Source organism: Pseudorca crassidens, chromosome Y (assembly GCF_039906515.1).
Source record: "Pseudorca crassidens isolate mPseCra1 chromosome Y, mPseCra1.hap1, whole genome shotgun sequence".
In the NCBI taxonomy this organism is placed as follows: domain Eukaryota; kingdom Metazoa; phylum Chordata; class Mammalia; order Artiodactyla; family Delphinidae; genus Pseudorca; species Pseudorca crassidens.
In genome coordinates, this window is record NC_090318.1 from 7520014 (window position 1) to 7542784 (window position 22771).

The 22771-nt window shown below is 50.6% G+C and overlaps 1 protein-coding gene across 4 annotated transcripts in view; it reads left to right on the forward strand.

The window, feature by feature from the left end:
• The window catches only part of LOC137217790 (protein Shroom2-like), a 140960-nt gene that overhangs the window by 104585 nt on the left and 13604 nt on the right, over positions 1–22771 (forward strand). For all 4 annotated transcript variants that reach the window (XM_067724731.1, XM_067724728.1, XM_067724730.1 and 1 more), the window contains one exon: positions 19651–20304. In XM_067724731.1, the coding sequence (XP_067580832.1) occupies positions 19651–20304 (654 nt within the window). The remainder of the gene's footprint in view (positions 1–19650; positions 20305–22771) is intronic.

Sequence of the window (22771 nt, forward strand, 5' to 3'; positions counted from 1 at the left end):
GGGGGGCGGGGCTGCGTGATCTTGACCGTCACGAGGCAGCGGGCACAGACAGGCAGGCAGACGCCGGGGCTGCCGCAGAGCGGGTCCGTGGGGCGCTGTGCTCACGGCGGGCGGAGAGCCGGTAAGAGAGCCTGGGTCCCCTCTCGGAGCATCTCCTGCAGGACAGGGATGCTTTCCTGCCGCCGTGGCTGTGTGCCAGGCTTTGCAGCGACTCGTGCCCCTTTTGTTGTGCTGTTTTGAAGAGCAGGTGGTCAGCTCACAGGGCGGTGTGAGGCCAGCGGGAGAGGTCTGCAGACACGCTCCTCACGTGTTGTTCTGCCTGAAAGTGAACGATAATGCAGATCGGCGTGCAGAGTCCACCTGAGCTCTGCCCGTGCGCACGTGTGTGTGTGGGCACGCAAGCCCGTGCTGTGTGTGTCTGTGTGTGTGTGTGCTTGTACACACGTGCGGTTTTGGTCGCCTGGGTTTCTGCCGTTGGCTGAAAGCGCGCTGGAGCTAGAAGGCAGTGCCCCTCTGGACTTGCTCTGGGCGGTGAGCTGGTGTGACTGGGAGCCCTTGGTATGTGGGGCGCGCTCCACGTGAGGTCTGCAGACCTGCCTTCCCTGCCGAAGGGTCCCCGAGGAGACCGGCGGGATGGCGCTAGCGTTTCACGAAGACCCTTCCTTGCTTTGCCTTTTCTTTTTCCGTAGCAGTGAGACATGAGCGTTCTCACAACGGAGGCTTTGACTGTGGATGTAGAAAGGAAATGGTGAGTCAGCCACATCAGAATGAAAAAGGCAGGGAAATCAGGTGTGCGCGTTGAGTCCTGAAAAAGATGCTTGGTGGGTAAATTCACTCATCGCCTGCTGATGGCAATGAAAAAATGCAAATGGAGAAAATGGCACGGGGTGGTTCTGAGCATTTTGCAGCTTTTGCTCTGCAGTCGTGACAATTTAAAGGCAGCATTTCTTACGGGGTTTACTGTACATGTGCTGTGGGGTTTGGGTTTTTTTTTTTTTTTGCCTTTTATATTGTGATAAATAAAACAAGTTATTAATTTTGGCCATATTTCTAAACGACTGAAATTGTTTGGCTTCACTAAAGCAGGCTTCTGTGTGTGTGGCGGGAGTGTGCCATTTCCACAGGGAAACGGCTGCATGTGTGTGGTACACAGACGCTCACGCACAGTTCGGGTCTGCACTGACTGACTCACGTGGGTAGGAATCAATCTTGAAATGACTTAGTGGTCGTGCTTAGGTGGAATGTAAAGAGGCAGAGGGGTTTGAAGAAAGGTTTTCAGAAATCTACCTGACAGCATTTATAATGAAAGAACCTGCTGTCGTATACATTGTCTGAAGACTTACACAATGGAGGCATGGAAAATGATATTTTAACACGTCATAAGATAACTGAAGATTAGGGACAGGCTTGATGAATGGTTGACATATTTCTTTTCCTTGCAGAGCAGAATCTTTGAGGGCGTATATTATAAATATTTTTTATGATTATGTTGCAGAAAAGTATTTGATGGCTGGTAGGAAACTGGACATCTCTGTGCAGCTTTTTGTCAAGCAGAATGGAAAAAACATTTCACACTTTCTCTCTCTGTCTCTCTCACACACATGCCCACAAACATATACCCCTTAGGGAAAAATATTTGCAGGGCTATTTTCATCCGTGAATGCATGAACGAACAAAACACAGAAAAGCCATTAATAAAAGGAGTATTAGAAATCACCATGCGTATTGGTGTTGACCATGCAGGGCAGGTAAGGCTTCTCCTGCCCAGCTGGGGTGACAGACAGCCCTAAATGTATGCTGATGGCTGCGTGTTTGGCGTGAACCGGCAGCTCCCCCAGCCACCTTTGGGTTTTGGAGGTTGCGGAAGCTGATACTTCATGTGGCCTGTAGAATGCATTTGCTTTACTCTCACTGCCTTGAATTCTTTGCCTCTTGTGTGCATTAAAATTTAGGAAGGTCTAGGTGGGGAAGCAGTAGAAACAAGAGGTGGTGTTTTGTGTCCACCGGATCGGCCCATCTCTCCCCGGTCAGCAGACACTCGTGTGTTCTGGCGGGCTTTCCCTCCAACAGGTTAGATAAGTCATTTCTGTGAGGCTTGTAGACATCCCTGGATGTCTGAAGAGATCCTAAAGTTACTTAGTTTTTCACCTTTGAAAAAAGACTTGCAGAATCCTTTGTATTCATTACTTAAGGTTCAGAAGGGCTTCTCGCCTGTATACCTTGGACCTCACAACATGGGTACCATGTTCATTTGACGATAAGCAAACTGGGGCTTCAGTAGCTGGATTCACACAGCTTCTGGGGCTTCAGTAACTGGACTCACACAGCTTCCTGATGGAGAGCCCTGCATGCAGTACGGCTGCTCTTTAATCTGGTGGGTTCCTGCTAAGTCCTGCCACCTCGGATGTTGGAAGGTTCTCCAGATGGGCACAGCCTGCATATAGACCTGTATAAGATGCCACACCTCTTCTGTTATTAGCTGTCACGTCCCAGGGCCAGTGCACCAACAGTGCAGTGAGAAGGGGTTCCAGTGTGGGTTTCCGGGGCAGTGGTGTAATACAAAGACTTCTTAACCAGGCTGAGAAACTGCGGACTCAGGTCCCAAGCCTGCGTGGACGTGACCTTCTGTTTCTTCATCCACGAAATAGGAAGTTTGGATGAAATGATTTCTGAGGACCCTTTCAGCTATCATCATTTTTGATTCTCGGGGAGAGAAGCCAGGGACTCAGATTCCCCTTAAATGACACATCCAGGCCAGTGGGTTGTATTGTTGTATTCATTTGCTACCAACATTCATGTGAGTGAAGACATATATGAGATACACACGTGTGTAGCATCTTTGAGATCCGTCTGTCAATAAATGAGCTCTGCAGCAGACTTGATTTTTCTGCCTGCAGGGGTTTCTTTTTTTTTTTTTTTTCTGCAGGGGTTTCTTGATGCCATGGCAGTGTCACTGACAGCACACCCACTTAGGTGTTCTGTGGTGAAGTCAGCTGCTACCAGACGAAGTTCTCCCAGGTACAGCTTACATACCACGTGTTATTTAATGACTTTGTTAAAAAGTCCAGCCAGTGGGCGCTTACACATATTTGGAGGCCATTAAAAATAGAATAACTAGGGGCTTCCCTGGTGGCGCAGTGGTTGAGAGTCCGCCTGCCGATGCAGGGGACACGGGTTCGTGCCCCGACCCAGGAAGATCCCACATGCCGCGGAGCGGCTGGGCCCGTGAGCCATGGCCGCTGAGCCTGCGCGTCCGGAGCCTGTGCTCCGCAACGGGAGAGGCCAAAACAGTGAGGGGCCTGCGTACGGCAAAAAAAAAAACACAACAGAATAACTAGAAATTCTAGGAAGGTATTAAACATTTATACAGACACACACACCTGCAGATATATGTGTATACACCTGCATGTATATGTATAGACATGAGCATGCAAGTATGTGTATATATACACATGCGCACATAAATATGTATTATAGACATTTTATATAGGAATAAAGTAAATTTTCATGTACAGTATATATCTGAAGCCTATTCAGTAATCATTTCTAAATATGGTTCAGCTGAGTAACAATCATGCAATATTCTGAGATGGTATTTTCAAAATTTTGGGTCACGTGCATTGTGCTAAAAGGGCACGCTTAAAGCAGATGGTTTTCTCTTAATTTACGGAGATCCTATGCTATTCTAAGTATGTTTTAATCTCTTTTACCACAGAGTTTCCCAGAATTAAAAAATGGCTCCTTATTTCATAAGCTTGTTGTATGTTTTTGAGAGCTAGGATTTATGCTTATCTGTGGTTACAGCCTTCTAGGGTGTGTGGTGTATAGTCTGTAATAACATTTCCTTCTTTAAATTCCGGAAAGCAGAATGAAGACATTAAAAATTGCCCTCAGCCTCACCGTCCAGAGAGACCGCTGTACCCACTTCGTGTCCTTTTTCAGCACAAATATTCATTGATACACATGGGATCACACCATACGTACTGTATATGAACAGCTTTTTCTCCCCTTGTACGTATGTGCTGCCTGGCATTCTAAGATGCGGTGGCCCAGTAGGAACACCATGGGCTTGTAGGGATGTTCCCAGTCTTTCACAGTGGGAAGTGATACCACAGCGGACATATGTGGTGAAATACTTGTGCTCTTACACGGTCATTTCCTTAGGAGAACATTCTAGACATGGAATTGCCAGGCAGTCTTTTGGAAAATACCCCCAAGTTGCCCTCCATAAGGTGGGTCCCTTTCATAGCCCACCACCAACAGCCTAGGCCCGTCCTGCTTCTCCCGAAACCTTGTCCATGTTAGACATTTTTAAAATTCTGTGACCTGGTAGGCAAAACTATTTCATTTTTAACCAGCATTTCCTTGGTGACTAGTAAAGTTGAACTTCTTTGTGTGTTCATCGAGCCATTTGTGTTTTTTCTTGTGTGCATTACTGTTCACATTTTCTGTGTCTTCCTGCTGACAGTGGGGCCTTCCTTGATCACTGTTCTTTACTTTGCAAATAGATGCCCGAGGTGTGTTGTGTGCTTTTCAAACACTAATGGTTGGTTAGGGTTAGATTTTTTTTTTTTTTATTGAAGTATAGTTGATTTACAGTGTTTTAGGTGTACAGCAAAGTGATTCAGTTATACGTGTATATGTATTCTTTTTCAGATTCTTTTCCATTATAGGTTATTACAAGATATTGAATATAGTTCCCTGTGCTGTACAGTAGGTCCTTGTTGTTTGTCTGTTTTATTTATAGCAGTGTGTATATGTTAATCCCAAACTCCTAATTTATTCCTCCCCTCCCTTTCCCCTTTGGTAACCATAAGTGTTTTTTCTATGTCTGTGAGTCCGCTTCTGTTTTGTAAGTAAGTTCGTTTGTATCATTTTTTAGATTGCACATATTAAGAGATGTCACATGGTATTTGTCTTTCTCTGTCTGACTTACTTAGTATGATAATCTCTAGGTCCATCCATGTTGCTGCAAATGGCAATATTTCATTCTTATTTATGGCTGAATAATATTCCAGTGAATAGGTATACCCCACATCTTCTTTATCCATTCGTCTGTCGATGGGCATTTAGGTTGCTTCCATGCCTTGGCTGTTGTAAATAATGCTGCTGTGAACGCTGGGGTGCATGTGTCTTTTCGAATTAGAGTTTTCCTCTTTTCTGGACATATGCCCAGGAGTGGGATTGTTGAATCATATGGTAGCTCTTTCTTTCTTTCTTTCTTTTTTTTTTTTTCCGGCCACGCTGCATGGCTTGCAGGATCTTAGTTCCCTGACCAGGGATTGAACCTGGGCCGCCTGCAGTGGAAGCGCAGAGTCCAAACCACTGGACCGCCAGGGAATTCCCAGCAGCTGTATTTTTAATTTTTTTTTTTTTTTTTTTTTTGCGGTACGCGGGCCTCTCACCGCTGTGGCCTCTCCCGCTGCGGAGCACAGGCTCCAGACGCGCAGGCCCAGCGGCCATGGCTCACGGGCCCAGCCGCTCCGCGGCATGTGGGATCCTCCCGGACCGGGGCACGAACCCGCGTCCCCTGCATCGGCAGGCGGACTCCCAACCACTGCGCCACCAGGGAAGCCCTGTATTTTTAATTTTTTAAGGAACCTCCACACTGTTCTCTGTAGTGGCTGCACCAACTTACATTCCCACCAACAGTGCAGGAGGGCTCCCTTTTCTCCACACCCTCTCCAGCATTTATTTTTGGAGACTTTTTGATGGTGGCCATGCTGACTGGTGTGGTTAGTTTTTTTTTTTTTTTTTTTTTTCCCAAACTGTACAAGTGTTTGGGGTTTTTTTCCCCCCTTAATTGGGGTATAGTTGCTTTACAATGTTGTGTTAGTTTCTGCTGTACAGCAAAGTAAATCAGCTATATGTGTACATATATCCCCTGTTTTGGATTTCCTTCCCATTTAGGTCACCACAGAGCATTGAGTTTCCTGTGCTATACAGCAGGTTCTCATTAATTATCTATTTCATACATAGTACTGTATATATGTCAATCCCAATCTCCCAATTCATCCCACCTCCCTTTCCCCCGCTTGGTGTCCGTACATTTGTTCTCTACTTCTGTGTCCCTGTTTCTGCTTTGCAAATAGGTTCATCTGTACCATTTTTATAGATTCCACATATATGCGTTAATATACGATATTTGTCTTTCTCTTTCTGACTTACTTCACTCTGTATGACAGTCTCTAGGTCCATCCACGTCTCTACAAATGACCCAATTTCATTCCTTTTTATGGCTAATATTCCATCGTATATATGTACCACATCTTCTTTATCCATTCATCTGTCAGTGGGCATTTAGGTTGCTTCCATGACCTGGCTATTGTAAAGAGTGCTTCAGTGAACATTGGGGTGCCGTGTATCTTTTCGAATTACGGTTTTCTCTAGATATACGCCCAGGAGTGGGATTGCTGGATCGTACAGTAGCTCTATTTTTAGTTTTTTAAGGAAACTCCATACTGTTCTCCATAGTGGCTGTATCAATTTGCATTCCCACCAACAGTGCAAGAGGGTTCCCTTTTCTCCACACCCTGTCCAGCATTTGTTATTTGTAGATATTTTGATGATGGCCATTCTGACCGGTGTGAGGTGATACCTCATTGTAGTTTTTATTTGCATTTCTCTAATAATTAGTGATGTTGCGCATCTTTTCATGTGCCTTTTGACCATCTGTATGTCTTCTTTGGAGAAATGTCTACTTAGGTCTTCCGCCTACTTTTTGATTGGGTTGTTCGTTTTTTTGATATTAAACTGCATGAGCTGTTTGTATATTTTGGAGATTAGTCCCTTGTCGGTCACTTCGTTTGCAAAGATTTTATGTGGGTTGCAGATATTTTCTGTGGGTTGTTGGTCACTTTGTTTGCAAACCCATTCCGTGGGTTGTCTTTTCGTTTTGTTTCTGGTTTCCTTTGCTGTGCAAAAGCTTTCAAGTTTCATTAGGTCTCATTTGTTTACTTTTTTTATTTTCATTACTCTAGGGGATGGGTCAAAAAAGATCTTGCTGTGATTTCTGTCAAAGAGTATTCTTCCTGTGTTTTCCTCTAAGAATTTCATGGTGTCTGGCCTTACATTTAGGTCTTTAATCCATTTGGAGTTTATTTTTGTGTATGGTGTCAGGGAGTGTTCTAATTTCATTCTTTTACATGTAGCTGTCCAGTTTTCCCAGCACCACTTATTGAAGAGGCTGTCTTTTCTCCATTGTATATCCTTGCCTCCTTTGTCACAGATTAGGTGACCATAGGTGCGTGTGTTTATCTCTGAGCTTTCTATCCTGTTCCGTTGACCTATATTTCTGTTTTTGTGCCAGTACCATACTGTCTTGATTACTGTAGCTTTGTAGTATAGGCTGAAGTCAGAGAGCCGTGATGGCCATTCTGACTGGTGTGGTTAGATTTTCTTTTAAACCATACGAGTGTTTTTAACTGTCACATCATCACCCTTGCCAGGTGGCTTTGTGCAGTCTGTTTGTATTCTGGTGGCTGCTGGCTCCTGGTGGCTGTGCACTCGGCTCAGTGTTTGCAGAAAGGGTGTCCACCCGGGGGTCTATGGGCTGAATCCCTTGTGAGGTGTAGACTGCCATCTGAAATACTTTGCAGTGCTTTGCAGAGAAGATAAAACTGCTTGGGAGAAGAACCCGCGGGTTTGATGAACGTCTAATGTGGTGATGCCGTGTGGAAGCAGGAGTCAAAAGATGGGCGCTGCAATCCTCGCTCAGGGGGTCGGGCGGGTCACTTAGGCTCGTGACATCAGTGAGGCGGGCATGCTGTGCTTTCTCGGGTGTGTGGAGCTCTGTAGGTGGAGGTTGGTACTAGATTTGTCTCCCCGAGAATAGAGACGTGCCCTCTTTCCCAATAACCCCCACTCACCGTCCTCCCTTTTTGCTCTGGGTGGCAGGAACCTCAGGGTCACATTTGAGGCACATATACCCTAATGACATTGGAGGCACATATACCCTAATCACATTGGAGGCACATATACCCTAATGACACTGGAGGCACATATAACCTAATGACATTGGAGGCACATATACCCTAATGACAAGCCTCTTTGTGATGCTTTCCCACCCTTATGCCTTTTCACTTTTTAAAAAGATATTATCTCTTGTTGGGATGTTTCTATGTTCATTTTAATGCTCCTGCTGTGTTTTCGTCTGATAAGTCACCTCAAAACATTTGATCATTGAGGGTGTAAGTATGTTGAAATAAGGTAAATAGGTGTCGTAGAACTATAAACTAAACAGATTCAAAAGAGCCAAGGGCTTCTCAATAATCAGTTAATATTTTTGTGATGGTCATTGTTTTATGGAAAGATCAAGTTAGTTCGAATTGCCCTTAATGACCAAGTCACCCTAATGGAATCTGCCCGTTGGACTCGTGTCTGTAGCAGTCGGGGCAGTGTGGTGGTCATAAGCGGAGATGGAGCCGGGGCTGCCCACCTCTCAGGTAAGGTGAGGGGGCAACGTGAGTCCTCTCCCAGGCCCGTCAGCTCCGACACGCTGGACTCCTGAGGGTGTGGGTTGGTTTCCAGATCAGAAGAAGAAGTGCATTCTCAATGGACAGGTCTTTGGGTGACATCGTACAATATCTTACAGGTTACCGATTGTGTTCGTGTGGTTAGGTGCCCTGGAGCCTGCAAAGTCGTATCAGGTAGACAGAGCACCTCCCTTGAAGGCGCTTACCCTCTGCTGTAATGGAGAATAATACATAACAGATTACCACAGACCAGGTGACTTCAGCAATGGTCATTTATCTCTCACAGTCCAAGATCAAGGTGATGGCCAGTTCAGTTCCTGGTGAGACCCCTTTCCTGGTGGGCAGACAGCCATCGTCCTGCTGTGTCCTCACATGGTGGAGAGCAGGGGCGTGGTGGGAAGCAAGCTCTCTTGTGTGTCTTCTTATACGGGCACTAATGCCACTCACGAGGGCTCCACCCTTACAACCTAATCATTTCCCAGCCATGTGATACCATCATGTTGGGGGTTAAGATTGAACATGAATTTTCAGGGGACACAAACATTCAGTCCATAACATAAGTGTAAATGGCTGTGATGTAGGGTAGTCAGAAGGCCCAAGAGAATCAGTCTGCCTGCTTTGACTTCCAGTCCTGTACCTTCCCTCCCTCCTCCTCCCCCTCCCCCTCCCTCCCTCCCTCCCTCCCTCCCCCTTCTCCCCCCCACCTTCCTTCCTGTTACCTCACTGGGCCGTTGCTGAAACCTGCTTTGTGCCAGGCACCGTTAGGACCCGGGACACACAGGGTAGACAAGACAGAAGTGGGTGCTGTCAGTCTAGCCAAGAGGAGTGATATTAAATTAAAATAATACAGATGCGTCAAGTACAGTTTAGGGACAAACCCGTAGAGATTAAATCCTTATGGGGGTTCACGAGCAGAAAGGCTTATCTTTGGCAATAGGCCGGGGAAGCGCTTGATCGCAAAAAAGTTTCCCTTCATTTGGATCTTAAAGAATAGGAACGGTGTCCACGCGGCAGAAAAGGGAGCCCCAACCGTGTGGGGCGGGGAAGGGCCTTTGTCCGAAGTGTATGTGCAGGAACGGGGGTGACTGGCGAGTGGCAGGTGGTTTGGGGCGGACGTGAGGGAACCTGGCAGATCAAAGCGGGCAGGCTGGCCTTGAGTTGGGAGGGAGGGCGGGAAATTTTAGGGGGAGAGAATTAAGCATATCTGCCTTCCATGCTAACTGTAATTAAGATGTGTGCGTGTCTGTAAAATTGAAGAAGTAGAGGAGACAGGAGGATTGGACATGCCCGTCACCGGTCATCTATCACACAGGACGCTTGAACATTCCGGAAAAGTCACCGCGAGATGGCTTTGCTTTCAGAAAATGTAACTTGTGAATGTTGTAAATGGATTCACGCTCTAATGTGTTGAAATGGGGTGTTTCCCCCTTATAACTGCAATATGGTTTGACTTGTAGTTTGAATCCTTCACATCTGCTGCAGACAGTCGGCCATCTTTGCAGACAAGAGTGCTGAGTAACTTACAAGGATTTCAGGCAATGACCGCCGTAGAGCGAAAGGAAACTTCCTTAGGCAGTGGAATTGTACTTAGGCTTGGTTGTGGTGGCGAACGCACAGCCCTGCACATTTACCCAAACTCGTCCACCGGGTACACCTCGAATCAGTGAATTTTATGGTATGTAATTGATACCTTGATAAAAGTGGGATGGGCTGTGGAGAAAAATGCAAGTGGAAATGTTATGGAATGTGAAAACCTCCCACATCCATAGCTACCTGTCTAGGAAATCAAACGTGCCTTTTCAAAACAGCGAAGTGGCTCAGAAGAGCGTGTACCTGTAAGGGACAAGAATTAAGGTGAACCCAAATTCATACGTTGCTTGTTACCTAGGCCCTAACATTTTTAGCTTTTTCGTCTTCATCAACCGTAGATCACACTTAATAAAAAATGACACAGGCTAAATAAAAATGACACAACTTAGATGTTCCTAAAACTGTTACTAAGGGAAATGTCTGCCGTAATAAAATAGTATCTATCACGGCGACTGTCCAGACCTGATTTTTCTTCTAACTCTTATGACTTTGTTTTTGTCATTTTTGGTTATTATTGTGGTTTTTTTTGGCTGCTCTGTGCAGCTTGCAGGATCTTAGTTCCCCCAACTAGGGATTGAACCTGGAGCCGTGGCAGTGAAAGTGCAGAGTCCTAACCCCTGGGCCACCGCAGAATTCCCCCCCACCACCCTTTTTTGTGGACCGTCACGACTTTGAATGACAGTTTGTGGAGGTGCCCTTGGTTCACAGGTGGACGGTCACGAGGGACCATTGCTCCTACTAGCAGCTCAAAAGGAGGGGGGCACAGAAAAGTAATTCAAATCGTTGTTTTAAAAAAAACTCCCCAGATGCTCCCCCATGTAAACGAAATCCCTTCCCTAGCATTCTTGTCATAGCCTGCAGAGTGCGTATCAAAGTGAGCACTGACATATGTTTGCATTTTGCAAAAATTACTGTCTTCCTTGATTTCTAGACCAGGGCTCAGCAAACTACAGCCCAAGCGCCCAATCCCCTGGGCCAGGGTTCGGGAAGCCTGTCCTGGTGCACGACTGTGGGTTGGTCCCTGCAGGCTTGGTACCAAGGGGTATCTCATCGTTTTGTTTTGGTTTTTTTCAGATGATGATGATCTAGTTGGGGAGAGACATGCCACGCCAAGGATGAAAACTTCAGGAGTAGCTTTTAATACCCAAAGTGGATAGAAAAGTGAGAGAGAAGGAAGTTGGGAAGGGAGGTCCCATAAAGCACAGCTTCCTAACACTGGCGTGACATCCAGATTGCCTGGGAGGTGTTCTGTCAGACACAGATTTGCAGGCAAGCATTTCCTCCCCGGTCCCTACCTCCATCTGCCCAGGCCTGGCTTTCTGATGGAGTAAGTCTGAGGAGAACTTAGATTCGTGTGTCTAAAATCATCATCTGCATTCTTCAGAATAGTCTCGACAAGAATTGGAGGGGGGGTTGGTTTGAAGAAATAAGGTTGGCTGTGAATACAAGATGATTGTCGGATAATGGGGATTGCCTGTATATCCTCTCTCACATACTCAGTGGATATTTTCTTACCTAAAAAACTTTAGGACTTCCCTCGTGGCACAGTGGTTTCAGAATCCACCTGCCGGGCAGGGGACATGGGTTTGATCCCTGGTCCGGGAAGATCCCACATGCCGCGGAGACACTAAGCCCGTGCGCCACAACTACTGAGCCTGCGCTCTAGAGCCCGAGAGCCACAACTGTTGAGTCCGCGTGCCACAACTACTGAAGCCCGTGTGCCTAGACCCCATGCTCCGCAACAAGAGAAGCCACCGCGGTGAGAAGCCCGCGCACCGCAACAAAGAGTAGCCGCCGCCTACCGCAACTCAAGAAAGCCCGCATGCAGCAATGAAGACCCAGTGCAGCCATGCGTAGACAGACGGATAGATAGATAGCTTGCTTTAAAACCAAAAAATAAAACTAAAAATGTTGCCCGGCTCTCCGCAGTAAGGGCAGGGGTGGTTCTGGGTGGGAGGGAAGGGCAAGGGGTTGTGTATCTGCAGCATTCTAGTTTTTCTTTTTGGAAACTTTGGAAACGAGTACGGAAAGGGTAACTTTATTCCTGGGAGGGTAGTAAAGCCTCTGATGTTTGTTACAGTTTGCTCTGTTCTTTTCTGTGGGTTTGGGATACTTTGTTTTTGCGGTACGCGGGCCTCTCACTGCTGTGGCCTCTCCCGCTGCGGAGCACAGGCTCCGGACGCGCAGGCTCAGTGGCCATGGCTCACGGGCCCAGCCGCTCCGCGGCATGTGGGATCTTCCTGGACCAGGGCACGAACCCGTGTCCCCTGCATCGGCAGGCGGACTCTCAACCACTGCGCCACCAGGGAAGCCCTGGGATACTTTCTAATGTATCCACTTAGCTCTCTAGACAGCCTGGTCTACTGTCAAACAGGATACAGTGGTCTCCTATGGGCGTAGCAGGGGCTGTAGGGTCAAAGGCAGGTGGAGCTGCTTTTGAGTGCCTCCCCTGCCTGTGGCTTGCGTTTTGTTCCGCGCTTCAGGTGTCTTCTGGTCAGCTGTTGGTTGACCGGGGCTGAGCGTGTGGGACCGGCTTGGCTGCCTTTGTGTGCAGCTGAGCTGAGGGGTCTGAGTGCCCATCTGAAGAGGTAGCAGCTCCGCACTGGGACTGGGAGGTCACTGTGGATCCCTGAGGACCCTCTTCTGTCCTCCAGCTTCACAAGACAGATCGTGTCCCGCCTGATTGCCGAGTCAGCTTACGGCACACACTCACATTGTCACCTATGACAGGTGGCCCAGCGTTGCTGATGGCCAGCCCCGCCTCTCCAGACATCTTAATCCAATCAGTTTGGCCAGTTGTAAGAAAATTTCAGATCGGTGTCAGGCTTGCCCAAAAGACTGTGTGTAATGTATGTTTTTAGCAAAGCAAGTAAGAGAAAGGCAGAAGAAAACTTGGCTTAAAAAATCACATGAAAATAGCATTTTTATTCCGTTAGTCTATGGTGATATGATTCTCTTCTTCTGAAAAATAATTTTGCAACAGAAACCGGTCTGGAGCTTTGATTGGCAGAGGGGATTTGCCTGATTTCTGTCAAAGCAAAAACAAAACCTCCAAGGATCACATCTTGGGACGAAGAATGAAGGTCTCTAGCGACAGAAGTAAGAAAGGCCTGGAATGGATTCTCGAAGAAAACGTAGCGCTGGATACTTGAGGGGCTGTCCCAGGTGATCATCTCTGGACCCAGGTGTTCTGTTACTGGAAACCAGCCCCTCAAGAAATCAGTGCCTTTACACATTTGGTTTTGGATCATCTGTGAGTGGCGTCTTTTCATCTGTTCTTCCCACTTAACCACAAATGACATCAGTCTCTCTAATTCGAGTTCTTTCTTCTTACCATCCAAGTTCCTGCAAGCAAAAATAAAACCCAAAGGAAGCAGCAGACCTTTTTATCCATCTGTTAAGACACGGAAGGAGTAACATTTCATTTGGTTTTGTAAAGTAAGTGCTTTCCCCACATGGCATTAGAATCGCGGAAGGGAGAGCCTGCTTGGGGGCTGGTGCAGAGGAAGCTTCCCTGGAGAGGTTGCAGGGAAGAAATGACCGGGGACTTCCCCGGTGGTCCAGTGGTTAGGACTCTGCGCTCTCACTGCCGAGGGCCGGCGTTCAGTCCCTGGTCGGGGAACTAAGGTCCTACAAGCTGCGCCGTGCAGCCAAAAAAGAAAAGAAAAATGAGTAAGTGAAGCATGATTCAGGCTACCGTCTTCCCTGAAGGTGGTCCTCCAGGATACACACTGGGAGCTGAACTTGTGGACACGGCCCTCCTGCATGCCCTCCAGTGAGGGCATATCTGTGCATTCATTTGGTCAGTGTTGGTTTTGTGCCTGGAAACAGAGAGAAGGACAGTCGGACAGCCTGTGCCCTTGGGGGGCTCCCCATGTGGGAAATGCCAAGGAAAACTGGTGTCTCCTGGGAGAAGAGTGGTAACGCCGTCATTCCAGGGCATCCGTGCTGTTTGAATGGACTCTCATGTGTTTCTGTCCATTGGTGAATGGATTGGTTGGTCAGCTGGTTGACGGCCTCTCTTGGGTTCCCACGTCTTGCCCCCCATCTCATTGGGCTTGTATGGGGTGCCGTGTAGACAGACGAGCCTGCAGTTCCCCAAGGCGATGGGTGGCTGCTGGGGATTCCTTGGGGGACAGGAAGATCCCTGGCGACACCAGCGGCTCCTTCAGGAGACCTGCACATGGAACGGTGTGGGTGTCCCGTGTCCCCCCAGCCCCCTGGCCCTGTGCTAAGGCCTGGTGGTCCTCCGGCTTCAGACAACCTGAGTGGCGATGCCCGATACATCCCAACACGCCAGTGTCCCTGATCGTTAACAGACAGTTTGACACTTCACAAAATCACCGTGGTTCACACCCGCAGCCAACAGACGTGCGGTTTCTAGGAACCTCGGACTGTGACTCAGGTCCTTGGTGGAAGCATGTCTCTGTTGGAAGGCAGCCCCTCGGGTCTCACCAGCTGTCAGGCAGTTTCACTCTGCAGACAGCGCAGGCCCCGGACCCTGGGTCTGCAGCACGTTCTCAAGCACACTTCTCGGAGCACCCAGCCGCCCGGTCCATGGCTGACCTTGGCGGTGTGCCGGCCATGTGTACAGTCTAAGTGGTGGTATCCGCTGGAAGTTCTCTCTGTCTCCCCCTCTCTGTTGTTGCAACGAGGCAGTTCCACTGCACGGAGTTCCGGTGGTGCCCTTCGTACCCACAGATGCCCCGGGGTGGGTGGGGGGCTGCCACTGGGATGCCCTTCCCCGCTCGGGGGCCTGTGCTGTGCCGTGATGTGGGGAGAAGGTACACAGGGTGTCGGTATCGCGGGGACCTGCTCTGGGGTCTGCTCGGCCGCACGCCGGCCCCTTCCTGGTGGGTGCCAGGTGTAGCATCCGGCTGGTAGGAAGCCCCACTCCGGTCCTTCCACACCAGGGGGTTTGTCTGCCTCTGCCCCCGCCCGCAGCGACCCCATGTGGCCTGTGGTTCACCCGGGGAGGTTAGGGAATGAACCTCCGTGGGGGCACAGTCACTTGCCCGACGGCACATAGCTAGTAAGTGCTTCTGCGCCTGCAAGTGGGTGCCCGAGGGAGCCCCAGTCGGGCGTGGCCTAGTTCTCTCTAGCCGCCTCAGGCCCCAGAGCACGTTAGGAGGAACCGCCTCCAGCCGTAGCTGTGGGCACAAGTCACACTTGGCCGTGCGTCCTCTTCTGATCATTGATTCCAGAAGTACTTAGGAAGGGAGGGAAGGAGCCTGTGTGAGTTAAGTTGTCCAAAGAGTTGGAATTTTTCTCTCTTCTTTGGTGAGGATAATTGCTCACCCTGTTTACAGAGGTGTGCTAACTTAGTGATCCCAGGGAGATCCAGAAACACTTGCTTATGTTGGGAATGTTCACATGCAAGCTCATGTGAACCCTGCTGCCTGCATCTCCGAAAAAATGCGTCTTCCCTCCTTACCTTTCTGCCCGGGGACCGAAAGCCATGAATGCATTTGTGCATGTAACAGACGTCCAGGCCGTGGTGTGACCCAGTGCACGTAGCTAACGATGGCCCGCGAGGCCCTGGAGAAGAAAACCTGGCTCCCTGTCTCCGTCGAGGTGCTCACAGCCCCAGGGTGAGAGTGGAGACCAATGAACAGTACAGTCATCAGAGAGAGTGACCAGCCCTGTGCTAGGGGCTACCCAGAGGCCGGGAGACCGCAGGGCTTGCGGAGCCGCGGGCCTGTGTGAGGGCAGGGCAGCTGTGCAGAAGATGGGGCGGCAGGGAGCAGAACACTGGCACCCGAGGACACAAGGAGCCCAGTGACGTCACGGGCTCGTCAGGAACAGATGGCATCTGGAAATAGAGCCGCTGCCTCTCAGGGATGCAGCCTGTGCTTAGACACAGGGCTGGCTGTCTCCACACCATGATCAGAAGTGGAGACTTGAGGGCTTCCCTGGTGGCGCAGTGGTTGAGAGTCCGCCTGCCGATGCAGGGGACACGGGTTCGTGCCCCGATCCAGGAGGATCCCACATGCCGCGGAGCGGCTGGGCCCGTGAGCCATGGCCGCTGAGCCTGCGCGTCCGGAGCCTGTGCTCCGCAACGGGAGAGGCCACAACAGTGAGAGACCCACGTACCAAAAAAAAAAAAAAAAAGTGGAGATTTGAATCAGAGCAGTGTTGACGGGATTTCAAGAGCATTTGATACATAACTTATAATTGTTTTTTTTTTATTACATTTTTTGGGGCTGTTAACAGTGGTTTGTGTCCTCTCGCAGGGTGTTTGCACTACTGGGCAGTGTTGAAGGTGGCCTTTCCTGCGCTCTTCCCCCTTCAGATTAGCTGTGTTTCCCTCTGCAGTCCTGTCGCGGACCTTTCTCCTCCCCGTGTCCTTCACAGCGTCCAGTCGGCCTGCTGGGCTCCAGCCCCCAGAGGGGGCTGCGGGTCTGTGGAATCCTCAGCCGCTGAGAACCTGCCGGCCTGTCCTCCCTGCCCTGGGAGCTGCTGTCTCCTTGGTAACAGGTCCTGAGTATGTTCCACAGGGGAATGAGCACCCGAAGCCGTATATCGCGGCTGCCTTTGCAGTTCTCCTTTGCGCTGCTGACTCCCCGCTCCTGGGTCCACCCTGGAGTGCGTGCAGGGAGATACTCAGTTGCTTACTCGCCCGTGCAGAGTCCTTAACTCATTGTATATTCTTGGTCTTTACGTCTGGATCTTGCTATCACCATTGACTGTGAAGATACAATAGAAGGGGATATACGTGCATATACACGGATACCACACAGACACGTGCGACACATGTGATGTGTAAGCACACACACATTATCCATGTTATGTACAAACTAGTCACTTGGAACCTATTAGAAACACAGGTTGGAATATGACCCCAGTAGAACCCCAAATTCCCGCCTTTAGTCCTTTTTTCCTTTGTGAGCTGGATTTCCTGAATTCTTACCAGCTGGGACAGTAAGAACCAATTCATGCTTTTATGGCTTTCACTTTGCAAGTTCGGGAGGAAGCCAAGAAAAAATCAGGGGTGGAGGACAAACTTGGCCCAGAAATTGCCACGTGAAGTTAGATGTGGGGTGGGCCACAGGGGACTAACTGTGCTCCTCCAATGAGAAGTGGCCGGGCAGCCCTCACTTAGAGAGTGCCCTCAGGTCCTGCGAAGGCTGCGGCGCTAGTAAGGCAGGAAGGAGCCCGGGGCACCTGCTGACGACAGAAGGTCTTTTGCTCTGAGTCACTGTCCCACTCTCGGTGGGGCTTTGCTCCTACAGGTGTGACCTCTACCTTCTCTGGGTAGATCTTAGCGTGTCCTGTCTAAGGCACTTTGCAAATAGAGCTCCTTTTATTTTTATTTTTTAAATTTACTTTTGGCTGCATCGTGTCTTCGTTGCTGTGCGCGGCCTGTCTCTAGTTGTGGCGAGGCGGCGGGGGGGGGGCCTACTCTTGGTTGCAGTGTGCGGGCTTCTCATTGCCGTGGCTTCTCTTGTTGTGGAGCACGGGCTCTAGGCATGCGGACTTCAGTAGTTGTGGCACAGGGGCTTAGCTGCTCCGCGGCATATGGGATCTAACCGGACCAGGGCTTGAGCCCGTGTCCCCTGCATTGGCAGCCGGATTCTTAACCACTGCACCACCAGGGAAGTCCCTAGAGTTCCTTTTAAATTAACATATTAAATATGAACCCAGATGGCCCAAGACGCTTAGATTTTAGCAGTAAATTGTAGCTGATCTAATTCTCCGTTTTCATGAGGTGGTGGCTATTCATTTAATAGGTACCAGGTGCTTTCGTGTGGGTCTGTGGATGCTAGAGTTCAAGAGTTTTATAATAAGCAAAAAAGTTCAAGTGTTCCTCAACTCTTTGAAGTGAAAGATTGGGGAGGCGTTCATGAATTGTCATAAATTAGGTTTTACTGTCTTAAGAGGCACTATGGTTTCAATGGAAGGGAGGCACGAGGTTTGCTTTTCCGCGGCAGGCCAGATGAAGTAGTGTGTGACAGGGCATCTGAGCTGTGAGTCACACTTCTCCCACTGTTGTCCATTTGATGACGTCTTTACTTGTGGTCAGTGCGCCCTTTTCTTTAATAATTAATGCAGATGTACAGTGTATGTTTGCTAGGCCACAAACAGGCTGTTTAAGTTAGCATAAAATTCAAGTTAACTTATGTGTAAGCCGGAATGACTTTCCCAGACCTCAGTAAGTTAGCATTTCTTTCATCAATGTGTGCCCAGTACAGATTAAAAAAATAAAAATAAACAACACCTAACTTCCCCGAGCTGGGTTAATATTGTCTTAATTTGGAAGCAGAGAACAAACCTCTGCCCCTTTTAGGGTCCCAGCAGGTCTGGCTCTCTTCTGTCCTCCTGCAGATGCTGAGCCCTTGCAGCTGCTGTCTCTGGGCTGGAGGTAGTGCCAGTGGGGAGTGTGGCCCCAGCTGGCTGATGGGGGAAGGGAGGGGAGTTGGGGGTGGTCCATGGTCTACTCTCGACCAGCCATTGAACCTGGAAGGGACCTTTCTCCTGAGGACATAGCAAGAGAGACATGCAACGAGCAGTTGACTCTGAGTACAGCTGCCTGGATGGGGTTGGGACATCTGTAATGCCCAGGCCTGGTATCGTGTCCCGGGAGGAGGACACACGTCCAGGGCCCCAAGGGGTTGCCAGGGTGTGTGGGGAGGAGGTCTTCTATCCCACTTGTTTCGCAGTAGGTTACATCTCTTACTGGCACTTGTGCTCTACCTACTGGGTCTCTGATTGCTGCCCTTTTTAGGGTCTCCTTTAACAGCTCTGAGGGTGTCTTAACGGAGAACAGCTCTTCCTGTGAACGGAAAAGTCAGTCAGAGGCTCATTTTATTATTCAGTCAGGTCGGAAGAAAGTGTGTCAGCGAAAGCAGCAAAGGCGTGGCCGGCTGACTTGTTGCGAGTTTGATGGTTATTATAACGCCCACGAGCTGTAGCTTCGGCACAGCTATACGTGCATGTGGAGCATGCCTGCATGTGTTTTGCAGGTGTGTGTGTGTGTGTGTGTGCGCGCGCATGTAAGTACGTTTCAGGGAAAGAGAGAAATGGATACGGATGTGGAAATGGATGAGTATGGAAAGATCAGTGTCGCACTGCAGCTTCCAAAACGAAGCCTCTGTTTTTCTTCTATTTAACGACAGACTACTGATTTTAAAGTTTATCAGTTTACTTGCTGCCCGTCTTAGAAAGTTCCGTCCCTTTGTATATGGCAATTTCCCGAAATAAACCACGTGAAAATATTGTTGCAACATGAAGTAAACATTTCTGAATATCACAGTTTGAGGATTTCTACACACATTGTTTTTTTAAATGTTTGTGTGAATTATATTTTGCCCCCAAATTGCAGTCTGTGTGTACACGTGTGTGTGTCTGTAACGTGCGTACCTCCTGTCCTGTGGTATGACACGCCAGCGTACTGGCGAATGTCCAGTGTGGGTTTGGCGTTGATGCCTTGTGTTAGGAATCGCAGCGGGGACAGGCGCAGGCAAACGTATGTGGATTGAATTTCTTAACATGACTGAAGGAGGTTATGGAGACGTGGGTGTAGTCCTGTTTGGGGAGAAGATGTTAACTGGAACCGTTGGCTCATTTTTCTTCCCTTCTCCCCTAGACAAGCAGATGCCCCGTGTGCAGAAGACAGTCCAGGAGCGCAGCGGGACCCCCAGCAGCCGTCCCAGGTCTCTGAACCAGCTGGCTCCCGGGAAGCTCCCGAGGTGCCCCCGGAGGGCCGTGGCCGGGCGGGGACCCTTCCTTGCGATTACAGATACCCGGAGGAACGCGCGCCCGCGGACCGGCCTGCCGCCCCGCACGCCCGGGGGCAGGACCCCCGGCCCCTGAGCGCCGCCCCGCTCTCCCGGAGGCCCGCCCCACAGAGGCCGCCGCCGCCCAGGCGTGAGCCCAGGCCCTTGGCGGGCGCACCTGCGCCTGCTCACCTGGGCGCGCCCGGCAGGCCCCGCCCCCTGGCCCCGGAGGTGTGCTCGTGCTCGGACCGCCCGGCCCTCGCCCGCTGCAGCCCCGGCGCCTCGGCGGAGAAACCGAGTGCCGCCCGGCCCGCGGCAGATGGCCCGCGGGCTGCGGGGGAGCCGGCCGGGCAGCATGTAGACGAGCGCGCAGGCTGGCCCCGGCGGGAGGCGCCGCTCCTTTCCAAGTTCCGGCCCTTGCAGACCTCCGCCATGGAGACCTCGCGCTCCCCGTCGCCTCAGTTCGCGCCGCAGAAGCTGACGGACAAACCCCCGCTGCTCGTCCAGGATGATAATTCCACCAGGTACTGTCTCTGGACGGCGGCCTGAGGCCTTCTTCCCCTCTGCCGGCCCCCTTCCACCGTGGGAGGCTTTCAGCGCTCCTTTCCTGGGTGGTGAACCACTGCCGCCTTGCTCCCGGCTCCCCGTCCTGGAGTTTAAGTGGGTCCTGGGGGCTGACATGGGGGAGAACCCACCACTCGAGTGGTCAGCTGGATTGTTAACTTGCTGGGGGCTTTCCTGCCCCACAGGGGGTGAGGGAGGTAAAGGAGGGAGTAGACTGTCCCCTGGTCCTGTTCCCAAGCCCGACAGGTTGGTAGCTGCGTTACCTACAGGCTTCTGCACAGCGGGGCTGGTTTTCCCAGCTGAGTTCTGTTTGTAATCAAGTTTAACCTAAGCATGAGACTTTCAAGCAAAATCGGTGTTTTTCGTGATGTCCAGTATTTCCACATGCCTTTTTTTCTAGTTCTTTTTATATGAAAAGGCTGAGGTGGTGTCTACCTTTTATTAAAGCAGAGGAAAACTCGATCCCGTCCCATGGTGCTGTTCTCAGGGTCACCGGCATGGGATTGTCGGTTGTGCCCACTGAGCCACTGGTGAATGCTGTCAGGCAGGGACCAGTCAAGAAATGAGAAATAGAAGGGGGGGAATTTTCTTCTCATTCTCTAGAGCACTGGTTCTCAGCCGGGGGGGTGGCATTGCGGCCCCCAGGAGGACACTGGGCCGTGTCTGCAGACGTTTTGGGCGTCACAGCTGTTGGGCGTGGGGCTTGTTCCTCGGCTCCTGGCATCTGTTGGGCGGAGGCCAGGGGTGCCGCTTAGTATCCTACAGTGCCCAGGATGGCCCCCCAGCAAAGAATTCGCTGGCCCTGCATGTCAGTACCGTCTGATATAGTAGCTACCAGTCGCACGTGGCCATAGCGATATAAGTTAATGAGAATGAAATGAAACCCGTTGCTCAGTTGCGCCCTCTGGGGCTAGTGGCTACCACCCTGGACAGCCCAGATGATGGCTGACTTCATCATCATGGAAAGTTCTGCTAGATCTCCCCGCTGTAGAGTCTTGAACTTTGTTTTTTTTTTTTAACCCTTAAGATAACTTGACAGAGAGGAAACAGTACTGATAGCGTCCTGGGTCTCCGTGCGTGGCATGGCCAAATGCGGCTGCACCTGCGGGCCGGCACTGTTCCGCATCGTTCAGAATGCAGGTGTCACTTAGAGATCCTTTCTGTTGGCAATGTTGTTCAGCCCTGAAAGGGAGGAGAAGCGATGAAGTAGTTTGTGTGGTTGGTGGAGTGTGTTGGTACCGCTGTAGGGAAGGTGACCGGGCCCCTCGGGTCTCGGGAGCTGGTTTGGGCACAGCGGGCTCCACGGCTTTGCGGAGAAACAGGGCCACGTGTTTGCTCAGTGCTCACCACGTCTGTAGACTTCAGGAGGTGGGAAGTGGCTCATACTGTACTGAGTTCGGTGTCCCCGTCCCCAGAGCGGGTGTTACCGGTTAGCGTGGGCCTGAGAGAGTGGCATGCCCTTGGCATACACTGCGAACCTGAGGCCGGCGCTCCACACGAGCGCTGGCCGGCTCCATACCCACCATCAGCCACCAACGGGCAGCGAGCGCAACACAGTGGCCGGGGCCTCGCAAGCTGCCTGGTGTTTGGGCACAGCTCAGAGACTCTCTTCTTGTCTGCACGTGTGCTGACTGATTTCTTGAGCACTACCCGCCCCCCTCATCTCCCTCCGCGTTCATCTGTCCCTCCCTCCAGTTACCTCTGCTGGGGAACCAGCCAGGGTGCAGAGCAGCTCCTGTGTCCCTGAGACACGCCTTCCCGAATTCAGCAGGCAGGTCCAGAGCCCTCCCTCGTGCCAGGCCACGGAAGGGATGCCGCGAGGCAGAAAGTGCAGCCTTCCCACCCTGTGGGGAATTTCAGAGTCATTCACTCCGAATAAAAATGCCTCAACTCCTGTTGCAAAGCCAGGAAGCTTACTATGAAAAAACTTCTAAAATTTTGAGGGTTTTGCTGGTTTACAACAACATGGAGACAATGCCCAGCAGCACGGGCGAGTGAAAATGAGAGATTTCATTGCGCCCAGCAGTGTTCCCAGGAGATTTCCTGGGGCCGGTTTCTGGGTTTGGGAGCGTGTGTGAGCATGGAGCTGGGGGGCTGCTTCGGGGTCGTTCGGACAGTCTTGCGGTCACCTCGGGCATCTTGTGGTTGGAGAATCTCCTTGTGGGGGTTGTGGTTTATCAGACCCAGGGTGGCATGTGGGCTGAGGGCTCCCTCGGGACTGGGTGTGTGAGCACAGCGGGTTGGACTGCTTGCTGTGGGGGGCTGGGCCCCTGTGGGCGGCCGGCGGCTCACCTGGACGGAGCCCGCGCTCTGGGAGGAGCCGCTGCACGGAGAGGGGGCCAGGCCCGGCACAGCCCGCATCCTCCATCCCTCCTGGTCCGGCTTACCATGAGGAACGGGTGCGGTCTGGCTGCGGTAAGGTCTTGT